Genomic DNA, 13,871 nt, shown 5'->3' on the forward strand with positions numbered 1-13,871 from the left:
ATGAGAATGTGGTACAAAAGCAGTTTTCGTGGAGTCTTTGCGGAGCAAAGAAGAGCAGAGGATCTTCATCATTTGACAATGGCAGATACAACCACAGGAACAAGGGATTATTGTGGGAAGCCTTTGTGAAGCACTGCAATACATGTTACGTTACTGTGCAATAAAGAAGTTTTATGCTACAACATTGTCCAGAAGTGCTGTCAACATCTCTGAGCTCAGAGGAATCTGGGATGGACCATCACACAGTGGAAATGTGTATTGTGCTTAAATTATTCTGTATTCTTTTGTTATCTGGAGGAAATGGGCAGTGTGTGTTTAACACCAAAGATGTAAAGAAACATCTAGACTGTTGTCAGCAAGACGTCGAAGCTTTGAGCTATGGGGCTCTGTGATGGTATGTGGTTGCATCAGTGCCCTTGACATTTACATATCTGTGATGGCAGCATTACTGCAGAAAGGTGCACTGAGATTTTAGAGTGACTGCCTTCAAGATGAGAGCTTTTTTCAGGGCTGTCCATGCATTTTTCAACAAGACAATGCAGAAGCATATACTGCACACATCACAAAGATGTGGCGGAGGAAGAAGAGGGTACAGATGCCGCAGATTCTGGACTAGCCTGCCTGAAATATTGAACACTCCCTAATGGAGAATGTGGGGGGAACTTATTGCTGGCCCTAAATACAGAATAGTACATTAAATTAGGTTCTTACTGCTATAGTATCATAAAAAAAATATATATATGAACCAATGAGGATTTTAGAGTGCTAATAGTTGCATCACAGTCAATGCAACTATTAGTGTATGGAGACTGAAAACTATTTGTTCTTGTCTGTAACCTGCTGATACAGCATGCAAGTATCAGTGTGACAGTCTTCATATTAATCTGCAAACTACTTAAATAAGTTAGTTTGATTTCCATATAAAAGCACTAAAGCAATCTGGTCATCTTCAGACTCAGATGGTCTGTGATAAGCCCTGTCTTGTGACATCTTTATTATTGGATTATATTTACATAAGCTTGTAGAGGAAAATATATATATTTTTTTCAGTTTCAGTAAAAAAAAAAAAAAGAAAGAAAATAGCCAGAATTAAAATGTGCTGCAAAAGCATAAAATCCAAATTATTTAAAAGGTGGAGACACACTACTGAAGTGAACTACTGCCATCTAAGGGAGGATAACACCATTGCAACAAGAGACAAAAGAATCGTTCCACTCGGCAAATGCTTAAACTAATCTGTATGTGGAGTTCTTTAAACATAACATTTAAACCATGTAAAGGAATCTGTTCAAACATTATTTTATGTGGATTTTACATGGACATGTTGAGAGCATGCTGGAATTCATAATAATCAATGCTTTTCTATTATTAATCAGAATAAATGCACAAGTCAATATGATAGATACTTTATTAATCTCAAGGGAAATTCAAATATGCAGGTTGCATTTCAGATTTACTAGGCAGTATGATTATTTCTCTCTCAGAATACTTACAAGTAGTTAAGAGAGGATTGAGGGTTCAAACGTTAACATGTCAAATCAGGGTACATTGTACAGGTACATTGCATTACATATATAAAAAACGTTTTATAGTTCTTATTAGCTTGTGCAGTTTAGAAATTATTAATAGATTGATTATTATTGCAGTAGAGTGTGAAGCTTCCATACTTCGTCAAATTGAAATATAAAACATGTAAAAGGAGAGTAGAAAAAGCAGTACACAGCTCACACTATAGCAGGAACACCATTCAGAGACACTATTATGTAACGCAAACCTATTTAAATGAACAATTTTTTTTTTTTTTTTTTCACATTTTATAACTGACTTGGCTGGGACTTTATTTTGTACATCCCTTAACCAGTCTTGTCTTGCTGCACCACAAGTATATAGGAGTTATAACATCATTAATAGCAAATACTGGGCTGATATATACACTGGTATGACACAAAACTTCAAACATCACAAAGCTTTAGTGAAAAGCTACAAAAGACTGGAAAGATAAAGCTTGGCACAGATGTATCTCTAGTCTGCAGAACAGCTTAGGTCAGTGAGGACAGTGGATAAGAGGAGCTGGCTGTGGGACTGCAGCCAAGCACGGCTTCCTGCTGGTTTGAGACCGTAGTGCGGACTGGTGCTGTTAGGTCCATCCAGCAAAGTTGCAAATACCCCAAGGATGACTTTTCAGTTATTCAACAGTGAGTTATGCAACTCTCCTTCATCCATAATATAAAAACAATAACATTAAGACCCTCCATCACAACAATAAAATTGTTTTTAATGAAACACACAAGAAAGGATTGTTCCCATGTCTTTGAGAACACAAAAGTAGTCCAAGACCAGTGAGGCTGTGATCACAACCCTCCTTTTTTTCCTTTTAAAATGTCCAGCTTCCCAATGAAATACCGGAAAGAACGTAAAATAGGGAACAAACTTGATATAAGTAGTTTAAGGTGCTTTTTTCCCAATAGAAATAAAAATGGCAACTCAAATAAGACCAAACCATTGATCTTATATTCATGCATCCGTGTCAGATGTCCTCATTTTCCTCCTCTAAATTTATTAAGGGTGAGAGGGTGAACTTTTGCACAAAGCTCTGTGACAGAAGTCCTCTGTGTTTAATGTCTTCCTCTGAGAAGTGAAGACACTCTAGAAGTCTGTTTTCAAGCTCGTCTATGTAATCTCGCTGCAGCTCAATCAAGGAGCTGGATGAAGCACAGGAGGCGCTGTCAGGACTGTTGCAAAATAGACCGTCATTCTGATCATTCCCACTGTGCTGACTCATGCTATCCCCATCTGACAAAACATATTTATTCTGAACATTACCATATCCTGTACGCTGATTATTTATCATTTTGAATTTTGTTTCAGTAGGAATTGTACCTATGGGCTTCAGGCAGGCCTCAGTGTTCATCAGAATCTCCATTGGAGGAAAGCTGCTTGGTGTGAGTTGACTCAGTGGCACCGACTCTGCCATCGCCATTTCATTCGAAACCGTACGGACAACGTTCAAGTTCCAGATGTCTCTGGCTCGTCCTCGGTTTCTGCTGGGGGTGATTTTCTTGATTGGGTCCAAAAGGATACAGTCAGACTGTTGTTCACTATTTTCCACATCCATTTCTTCTTCTTGGTTCAGGCTGTCTGCCTCCCAAGCTTCTCCACCTACTGGTAACTTTACAGGTGAATCAAATATGACTCCTTTGGGGGCAAGAGGTCTCAAGGGCCTGCGGCGAAGGCTAGTGTATTCTGACAAGGTAAGCTGCATCTCAGGCTCTCCCAACATATACTGTCGGACTGACTCAGGTACCAGAATTTCATAACACTTTTTGTTTGGCTGTAAGGCAGAAAGACTTCCAGGTAAAACTGTTCCTACAATGGGCACAAGGGAAGTAGGTTTCAGAGCAGAGACAAAATCCTCTAGCTCTTGATAAGAGGAGTGGTCTGAATAGGGCACTACGTAGACACTGGGGTGGTAGGAGATGATGGGTCTGCTGGTGGGGAAAATGGCCAAAGTAGGCTCTTCTTTGTTCCACTGGCACACAGATGCAGCACAAATCTCAGACTGCTCTACGACTCGGATACGGCCAGCGCCTGACTCAGTAGTGAAGACGTCAGGAAGCTCCAGAACTTTGAGGGTCTCCATTCGCTCAAAACTCACTTCAATCCAGGTTTTAAACTCCATCGCCAACTCCAACAGAAGGGACTCCTTACCCAGAGAGTACAGACCTAAACGAGGGTGCAGTGAAAACGAGGAATTAAAGCTAAAATGTTCAAAAGCTGATGGTGCCTGCAACAAATGTGGTTGCAATATCAACAACTACTACATAACTATGTTTTAACAAGTGATTCAATTAAACAAGAAATTAAATTAAAAAAGAAAACAACAAACATTCTTCTGGAATATTGTTTGTGTTAATTTTGCACATGTAAGTCGACTCTTCTTTTACTTTGCTTTTGTTTCTTGTACCGCCTGTGAGGAGAAATACCACTGATTGTGATATATGCCTTCCTGATTACTGCTTGGTTGATTGTGGAATATATCTGCTTTTTGTGATTTTTGTGTGAAATCTAATAGCACAATGACATTTCAACCATTTTCAATGAAAACACCTTCCAAACTGTGGGAAAAAAATCATGCAGCAACAGTGCTGAGTATATAAGTTCTGTGGACAAGCCACACAAGTCACACACCGAGTTTGATGGCTGGGTTTAACAGTTTAAATTATTTCATTATAACAGTGCCCAGATAGGAGGCAATGAAATAGATAAATACACAGTAAAATAATTAAATAGGTTTTTTAATATAAGTTTTCTTAAAAAAAAACCAAACATTTTAGTATTTAAATGCATTATTAAAAAAAAAGGTAGATTTAATTATTTCATGGAACATTTAATTATTTTATTGCATATTTCATAATTCCATGATGTATGTAATTATTTATGTATGTGTTGAATGATATATTTAATTATTTAGTGGTAAATGTAATCATTTAATTATGTTTTTATGAAATGTATGATACATTTCATTAATTAATGGTAGATTTACCGGTATGCATTTCATGATATATTTATTTATTTAATTTTGTCATCTTTAACCCTCCATAGATGACTGCAGATACATAAATTTTATAATATCAGCTAATCCAAAATAGGCATGAAGTTATCAAAGATGTTTTGAAGGCTTCCTGGTCTATTAGACCCTACGTCAAACCAGTGTTTGTATAGTTTTTATAAGTGCACAGCTGCATTTCCATGAAGTTGTATGAAAAGAAGAACATGCAGATAGAACTGAACACAAACAAACATGATCCAGAACTAAAACTGTAAAAAGCCAACCTTTAAGATAGCATTTTTGTAATTGTCTGTTCTTCCATTAAGCTAACACCTTTCACATAGCAGTGGACTGACGTGACAAATTGTTGTCTACATTATATTTGTTTATCACTGGCGCACAGACAGTGCAACAGAGAAGGAGAAACAAAAAGACAAAAAGAAGATAAAATAAAGTCAAAATGCAGTGGTGCTGAAATTAAGTCATGTGGATTAGATATAATACAGAAATAAAATATTTTGGAGTCTCTGTGGTGTAATGAACTCCAGGCTAATGGTGGCAAGTATTTCTCTGACCAAAATGAGTCCTGGTGGTAAGAGAAAAACTTTTCTTTATGAACTCACCTATAACAACATTGTGGTTGGGGTGGCTGCGGATGATCTCTTTGATTTGTTGAGTGGCTTTCTGTCTGGATGGCAGAGTACGGTTGGGGTCACAGTTAGTGTTGTCCAGGTACAGGACATCTATAGTGATGTTGGTCCTCAAACAAGATTCACGCAGCATTGAAGGAGTGTATCTAAAGTCACCTGAATAAAACAGAATACAATTTCTGAATATCAACTTTCACGGCAGGGTTCTTAACACAGTACTGTGCAACATTAGAAAAATAAGGGGAACAGAAAATAAAGAACAAAACATAGCATAACAAATATGAAAGGAGAAACTGACCGGTGTATAATATTGCGCCAAAGTAGCCCTCAAAGAGAAACATGACAGCTCCTGGGCAGTGGTTGGCATCTATCAGCGTGACTGTGAGCTGCTCCTTGCCTATGTCATCCAGGGGAAGCAGATATGGCTCACCAAGTTCAAGAGGATGGATCCACTCTTCCTTCACCTGAGCAGGGATAAAAGATATTACAAGAAGCTTGCAGATAATAAAAATTAAATTGAAAGATGAAGAAATAAGTAAAAGAACAGGATGATAAATGAAGACCTGTAAAGCGCCATAAATGAAAGATTAAACAAGCAGATAGAAGGGGAAGTAGAAATGTACAAAAATAAAAACACCCTTATTTCATTGTGATATATTAATTGGTGGAGGGCAGCACAGTGGCTTAGTGGTTAGCAAAGCTGACAACAGTTATTAACCAGTGTTAATACTCTACTGGACAGTGCACACCATTGTGGATGTGTTTTGTTGATATGCTTGTTTGTTGATATGCTTGCCACTCTGCTTAAGTTGCATGCCTTGTTTCTCTGATTGGTTGTACAGCTATCCCACAGTCTCCAGAGGCAGTTTCTTTGCATCCTTTGGTATTGGACCCTGGAACTAAAAGTCAAATCCAAAAGGAGCCCAACTAATTCTTGGTATCAATTCAATTTTATTTATATAGCGTATTTTATAAAACATATTGTCTCTAGGCCCTTCCCAAAGACCCAGACCATGAACTCAGACTCAGTATCAAAGAGGAAAAGCATTAGAATGGCTGGCCAGAGAAACTGAAATAACATTTGAGTAGCAAATTCAGAATCTTGTTTGAATGAAAAATCAAATGCAGACAATTGCATACAAGCAAAAGATCAATGGATGATGTCTAACTGTATAAGTAATGACTGCAATATGGTCCTAACCAGAACTCAAACATATAAAAAAATTAAATAAATAAATAGTTTAAGCATCTGTGGAAAAGTTAATAAATGAACAGAACTCTTTAACATAGTAGATTCAACATAGTTGAAGCTATTCTTATACAATATGGTAAACTAACATTGAGATATTTCAGGTTTTTAGTCCTTTGGTGGGTCACCTTTGTTAACTCAGCATTTAGATTTTAAATAGCAATAATATTAAATGGAAAATTGTATTGCCTATGAACATGATTATACGTGTATTTATACTAATAATTAAGACTTGCACCAAATAAATACTGTGGGATCCTGGCTAGACTTCAGCAGCATGTTTATCTCAGACATGGGAGACATCCTAAATCAGGTAAAGCAAAAGTGTTGATAGTTCTGTTATGGTCAGTTACCTAGTAAACTCTGGAAGTGTGTGAACAAAACCGTTTCAATTATGCCAGGACCTCAACACTAGAGTAACTTTATGACATTCATTTATCATTTACAACCATGATGTTTCTGTTGAAAAATGTCAAACTATCTTCTATGAAAGATACTTTTGGTGAAGAGAGCAAAAGACAGTAGAGATTGTGTGTGAGATGCCTTTTACTGCAAAACAAATCTACTTACGGGTATTAATAAAGTTAACTTGAACAGACTTTTTTTATAGGGTATTTCCACAGCATTTGACTTGTTTCTGGAAAACTGAATTGACCAACAAAAGTAAGATGCTTTATAAATTGCCCGTAGGTGTCAGTGTGACCATGTGTGGTTGTCTGTGTATAGTCTGTGTATGTATGTGGGTCAATGACAAATAAGGCTTCCAAAAAGGTATTTTTAAAAAGTCTGTTCAAAATGGATGTAATGTATATTTTTGAGTCTGGAACAATGTATTTAAACAAGTCTCATTTCTTAAATAACATTTCAAAGTGTTTAAATTCATTTTTTGAATGTATTTTTAACTTCACTGCCCAAAAAATGTCAGGTGGCGCAACCAAATATTTCTCCTCGAGGGCCGCAATCCTGCATGTTTTAGTTGTTTTCCTGCATAAACACACCAGTTTTTAATTAACGGTCGTCGCCACATTGTCCTCAAGGTCTGGATAGTTCTGTTGATGACCAAGCTCCTTGTATCACGGTTTGATAAAAAAAGGGACACATCTAAAACACGCAGGACTGCAGCCTTCGAGGACCCACTTTGGACACCCCTGCTTTAGCATCTAAAATTGTTAAAAATTATAATCATGAAAAATGTACAAAATCTTTAACTTAAAACTAATAAACATTTTAGAAATGTAATAGATCATTTTAAGCTTTAAATAACATTATTTATTTAATATCGTGACATTCCTTGCAGTTGCGCCACCTGACTTAATGGTTGCGCCACCTGACGTTTACAACTAATTTTAAAATTTAACAGGCTTCGACTTGGACACCTGTATTAGCTTTACCTTAGCTATCAAGTTCATACATATCATTTTTAAATACAACAAAGAGTTTTATGATAAAATCACATTTTCCTAGTTTTACATTGGTTGTACCACCTGACATGGAAAGTGTACCAGCCTGCCTACGAGTTAAAAGTAGCTATTTTTATCAATATTTGAGCAAGATCTACAAACCTTTTTACTCTGCCATAAAAGTCACTGGGGGTCCTCTGGCTGATGCACCATCCTGTTCACTGTTATTACCTCTTTACTTCACAATAAAAGTCCCATGTTTACGGTTGTGCCACCCTGACATTTTAAGAACATAAATTGCTGGACAAAAGTTTTTCAATTATATCAACAGCTTTAAAACTATTTATATTTGTAAAATTTGGTTAATTTGAAAGGTTTCAAACATAAAATAATGCCATAGTATTTTATCTTGAATTTCTTATCATTAAAAGGCCATTTTTAATAGTTTTCTTAGTCTGTTCACTTGCACGGACGGTTGCACCGCCTGACATTTTGGGGGTTTGAGATGCCAAAACGTAAAATAATATATATTATTTGAATGTACTTAAACGGTATTCAAATTAAATAGGTTTTATAAAATAAAGTGATATATGTCATAAATTGATTAAAATTATTTTAAAAGGAAATAATGCACCCGGACACAAAAATATGCATGTCATGTCATTGACCCATGTATATGTGGCCCTGCGATAGACTGGCGACCTGTCCAGGGTGGACCCCTGCCTCTCGCCTGTAATGAGCTGGATAGGCTCCAGCAGACCCCCGTGACCCTGCAGAGTATAAAGCGGGTATAGAAAATGGATGGATAGATGGAAGTAAGATGCTGAGCCATAAAGTAATTTTTCAAAGTGTCTACACTGGAAGGTCTAATTTTTTTAATTGCTTTTCCACAACAATCCCCAGGTATCTGAAGGACCTGGTAGAGCAGGTCCAGTCCTTCAGATACCTGGGGACTGAGATCGACACCTGCCTGTCCTTCACACAGCATACAGACTGTATTTACAAGAAGGCACAACAGCGCCTCCACCTTCTGAGGAATCTAAGGACATTTAATATCAGCAAAGACATTTTAACTCTGGTTTACCGTTCACTCATTGAATCCATTCTTACATTCAACATCTCATCCTGGTATAACTTGCTCACCACCAAACATAAAACCAGACTCTCACGAATAATAAACCAGGCCAGCAAAATATGCAGATCACAACACACCCCCTGTCTGATCTCTACAACAGCTCTGTGGTCAGGAAGGCCACACTGATCACAGAAGACCCCTCTCATCCTCTCATCCCCTCCACCACTCATCTCAACTACTGCCGTCAGGCAGAAGGTATAAAATTCCCCTAGCCCGGAAAAACATTTACAAAAAAATCATTCATTCCATCTGCCACAATCATTTTGAACAATATCAAATAGATCGGTGCACTTTTAACAGACACTAGTCATGTCTGTTCTAACTTATTTACTGTTTTTTTTCTTCTTTTTAATGTATTTTTAATGTATTTATTAGTTTTCTATTCTAATGTGTCTTCATGGGAATGTGTGAATGTGGTTGTGAGCACTGTCAAAGAGGAATTTCTGTCCCCATTGGGACAGACAATAAAGTATTCTATTCTATTCCTTAGTAACACCTAATGGAACTGCTCTTTGAAATCCAGATGTGCTTTCTGTATACTCTACTGTCACTCAATGCGCATAAGGCTCCTATCTAAACTGCAGAGGTGTCAAGTAACGAAGTACAAATACTTCGTTACCTTGCTTAAGTAGAAATTTTGCTTATCTATACTTCACTGGAGTAATTATTTTTCAGACGACTTTTTACTTTCACTCCTTACATTTTCACGCAATTATCTGTACTTTTTACTCCTTACATTTTAAAAACAGCCTTGTTACTCTAAAACTAAACTATCCATTTAAATTGCTCCATCCGGATAGAGTGAATTTGGTTGTGGTTGTTTCAGATGTTCTTGTCCAGTTTTGTTCTTACATCCGTTGCCCTCAGATTCCTGCAACTAAACTTGGATGTACATTCCAATAAAGGTTAGGATAAATGATAACATGCCTCTGAAGTTTGACATTTTGCAACATTACAATACTTATATGCGACTAGTCATCATATCTTCTGCTCTCTGAAACACATGTTAATGCTCAATAGTACACACATATATGGTTCTTTCATATACTTGCATTCATTTTCAATGGCTTTTGTCCTTAATGGCTTTTTTCCCCCTTACATTACTTTTACTTTTATACTTTAAGTAGTTTTGAAACCAGTACTTTTATACTTTTACTTGAGTAAAAAACTTGAGTTGATACTTCAACTTCTACAGCAGTATTTTTAAACTCTAGTATCTATACTTCTACCTGAGTAATGAATGTGAATACTTTTGACACCTCTGCTACTGTCACTCAATCAGGCCTGGGTCTACGAGGGTGCAAAAGCATGCATTGCACCCTCAGTTTATTTGTCTGCATGCTCAGTTGAAAAGACGAAAAGAAAACTGACAAATGCGCGCGCGTCAGTCTGATTTATGGTTCCGCGTTAAATCAACGGCGTAGCCTACGGCGTAGGATACGCGGCGACACGCACCATACGTTCGCGTCACCGCGTATCCTACGCCGTAAGCTCTGCGTTGGTGCAACGCGGAACCATAAATCAGCCAGTGTCCGTCACTCATCTGCTTCCAGCCGTTCCTGCACCAGCAAGACGCTGCTCTCTGCTGCTCCGTTAACACAAAGTAACGATGGATATTCCGAAATGGTTCAAGCACAACGACGCAAGCAAGTTTACAGGACTGTCTCAGAAAATTAAAATATTGTGATAAAGTTCTTTATTTTCTGTAATGCAATTAAAAAAAAAAAAGTCATACATTCTGGATTTATTACAAATCAACTGAAATATTGCAAGCCTTTTATTATTTTAATATTGCTGATTATGGTTTACAGTTTAAGATTAAGATTCCCAGAATATTCTAATTTTTTGAGATAGGATATTTGAGTTTTCTTAAGCTGTAAGCCATGATCAGCAATATTAAAATAATAAAAGGCTTGCAATATTTCAGTTGATTTGTAATGAACCCAGAATGTATGACATTTTTGCATTACAGAAAATAAAGGACTTTATCACAATATTCTAATTTTCTGAGACAGTCTTGTATATTTATGGTTATATTTATTTTTGTTGCCATGTTTTATTTTCTGTTGCTAGATTGTCTGATGGGTGAGGTAGTCCAGACTAAATGTAGCATTTTCTTTGTTCTGCAGCGATATTGCTGCAAAAATGCACTTGAAATACACCTCAAATATTTTTGTTTTGCTATTATTATTCCGCTTGAAATTATGGGAAAATGCATAATTTAGTGTTAAATAACGTGCCAGGCATGTGCACCCCCTCTCTGATCTGAAATGCACCCCTAGTCATCATTTTCTAGAACCGGCCCTGCACTCAATGTCAAGGCTCCTATCTAAACTGAGACCCAGAGCCTGTTTCCACTGGGGAACAGTGCATGATTTCATCCTCACCTTCCGTCTAGCCCTCAGCAGAGCGGCGGTGGTGGGGGAGCAGTAGATGGGCCGGTGGCTCCAGGTGGAGCTCAGCCCCACCGTGTGGTCGCTGTGCATGTGGCTCAGGAAGAACAGCCGGGTGCCCGGACATTTCCGCAGCTGCCAGAAATCCACGGCCAGCGGGGTGTGCGGGATGACTTTCCCGTTGGTCGACATCGTCCATGCCTGAAGTCACTACTGGGAAACCAGACGCTTAGCAACCTGTTGTGACTTTAACATTCTTCTCATACAAACAGCTGGAAGGGTAACCCGACGATGACCTGCATTACGTCGACACGCTTGTACTTTTTTGATCTTCTAGTTTAAACTCTGAACCATTAACAGCTGAATCGTTATTTTTGGCACTGTTGCATACCGCGCCATTTCCACTTTCAATTTGAGTTCAACACCTCACTTCCGCGTTGTCTTCTTCTCTGGTTTATTTTGTTGTTGCAGCTGTGCTGTTTATGCGGTGGTGCGCCGCAACAGTAGTGGTGGGGCAAAATTCACCCTGCAGAACACAAATAAAATATTTTTGAAGGAAAGCGTTCCCTTGGAAGAAAAGAAAATTAGATTGATATAAAATGTCAAGAAGTGAACAAGCCAACAAACGTGTTGGATAAATTAATCGAAGAGCCTTCTTAGTCGGTCAAGTGGGATTTGTACTACGGAGTATTAGGGCCAAACTAAGAAAAAAAAGAAGGAGATTAAGTCATAATAATATGAGAATAAAGTCGTAATATTACGAGAATACAATCGTAATATTAAATATATTATAAATATATAAATATAACAAGATGCTCAATATTCAACATTTTAACACACTCTTCCTAGAGTTCTCATAAATTAACACTTTCTTCTTGTAATATTACGACTTTATTCTCATAAATTATGAATTATAAATATTCTTGTAATATTACGACTTTATTCTCATAAATTGCAACTTTATTCTCTGTTACGACTTTATTCTCGTAATATGACGACTTTATTCTCGTAATATTACGACTTTATTCTCATAATATTACGACTTTATTCTCATAATATTACTTTATTCTCATAATATGACGACTTTATTCTCATAATATTACGACTTTATTCTCGTAATATTACGACTTTATTCTCATAATATGACGACTTTATTCTCATAATATTACGACTTTATTCTATTACGACTTTATTCTTGCAACATTATGACTTTATTCTCGTAATTTCCTTTTTTTTTTTTGTCTTATTTGGCCCTAATACTCCGTCGTAGATTTGTATCTGGTGTTTGGCACAATTACAAATCAGTTGCATGAATCCAAATAGAAATATAATCAATCTTAAACCATTCAAAGTGATGTTGAGTTAAGAAAAAGTTGCAGGCATCAATAGTGACTTCTTTTCCATTTAAATTTCCATTTAAGTTAATTCAAAAAAAAAGAATTAAATACAGTATTGTTAAGGTCTCTCTCTCTCTCTCTCTCTCTCTCTCTCTCTCTCTCTCTCTCTCTCTCTCTCTCTCTCTCTCTCTCTCCTTTTTCTCTCTCATCCCTTTCCAAATTGATATGCAACAACAATTGCTTTTCTTAGAACACTGCATATGTTTTTCTCTTTTGCGATTATGCTGACAGACTAGCATGTTACAGACTAACAAACTGCGTAAACATCTGCATCTGCAAGGTCTATTGATAAGCAGAATTTGGTTGTAATGTACCATCTACATGCTATGGAAGCAGAAAGGGCTACAGTACATAGTATTGTCCAAATGATATTTTTCACCTTTTTCCATTTTAAATTAAAATAAAATTAAAAGAGGCAGTACAAACTTTCACACGTGACTGTAGTTTTGAATGATTTTGCAGATAAGGCTCCAGTCTTTAGACAGAACTATGTCATACTCTCCACAAGATGGAGCCAAGAGAGAAAGAAAAGAGTTCATTTACAAGTTGTTTTTTTAATTTTTTTTATAAAAAAAAAAAGTATTTGACAATTAGGGCAGCACAGTGGCTTAGTGGTTAGCACTGTTGCCTGACAGCAAGAAGATTCCCGGTTCGACTCCCTGGCCAGGCGGGGGTCTTTCTGTGTGCTTGCGTGGGTTCCTTCCGGGTACTCCGGCTTCCTCCCACAGTCCAAAAACATCCATAGTAGGTTAATTGGTGATTCTAAATTGCCTAGGTGTGAGTGTGAGTATGTTTGCTTGTTTCTACATATGTGGCCCTGCGATTTATTGCATTCATTTCTGTTAATCGTATCCATATAGAAATGGAACTACATTAAAGTTGATTGTTGCTATGGTGACAACAGTAATTGATTGACGTGCCCCACCTCCACCTTTTGGGTTGCACACTACTCATGTTTCACAATTATATCTGGGACTGCAGCACATTCCTTGTTGTATTACACAGCATGTATCATCTCCTCACAGTTCAAAGCACTTTGATCACACACTGTACGCAGTTAATTTCCACTCACTCACTCACTCACTCACTCACTCACTC

The 13,871-nt window shown here is 37.2% G+C and overlaps 1 protein-coding gene across 1 annotated transcript; it reads right to left on the reverse strand.

Annotated features, from left to right (window-relative positions):
* Positions 1-1,402: 1,402 nt before the first annotated feature.
* On the reverse strand, positions 1,403-11,800 carry dclre1b (DNA cross-link repair 1B). Its single transcript, XM_061736266.1, has 4 exons — positions 11,371-11,800; positions 5,498-5,663; positions 5,173-5,355; positions 1,403-3,723 (listed from the first exon to the last, which is right to left on the reverse strand). Exons 1-4 carry the CDS (start codon positions 11,566-11,568, stop codon positions 2,528-2,530), a joined length of 1,743 nt encoding a protein of 580 aa, XP_061592250.1. The 5' UTR covers positions 11,569-11,800; the 3' UTR covers positions 1,403-2,527.
* Positions 11,801-13,871: the final 2,071 nt, after the last annotated feature.

The sequence above is a fragment of the Cololabis saira genome, chromosome 12, assembly GCF_033807715.1.
Source record: "Cololabis saira isolate AMF1-May2022 chromosome 12, fColSai1.1, whole genome shotgun sequence".
Classification (NCBI taxonomy): domain Eukaryota; kingdom Metazoa; phylum Chordata; class Actinopteri; order Beloniformes; family Belonidae; genus Cololabis; species Cololabis saira.

Bases quoted from the DNA above. Each gene is read 5' to 3' on its own strand.
- dclre1b (XM_061736266.1), bottom strand. From the start codon at position 11,568: ATGTCGACCAACGGGAAAGTCATCCCGCACACCCCGCTGGCCGTGGAT. The intron at 5,664-11,370 runs GTGAGGATGAAA...ATCCCTGCTCAG, and splicing joins TGCTGAGGGCTAGACGGAAG to GTGAAGGAAGAGTGGATCCA. The intron at 3,724-5,172 runs GTGAGTTCATAA...ACCCTCGTTTAG, and splicing joins CAACCACAATGTTGTTATAG to GTCTGTACTCTCTGGGTAAG.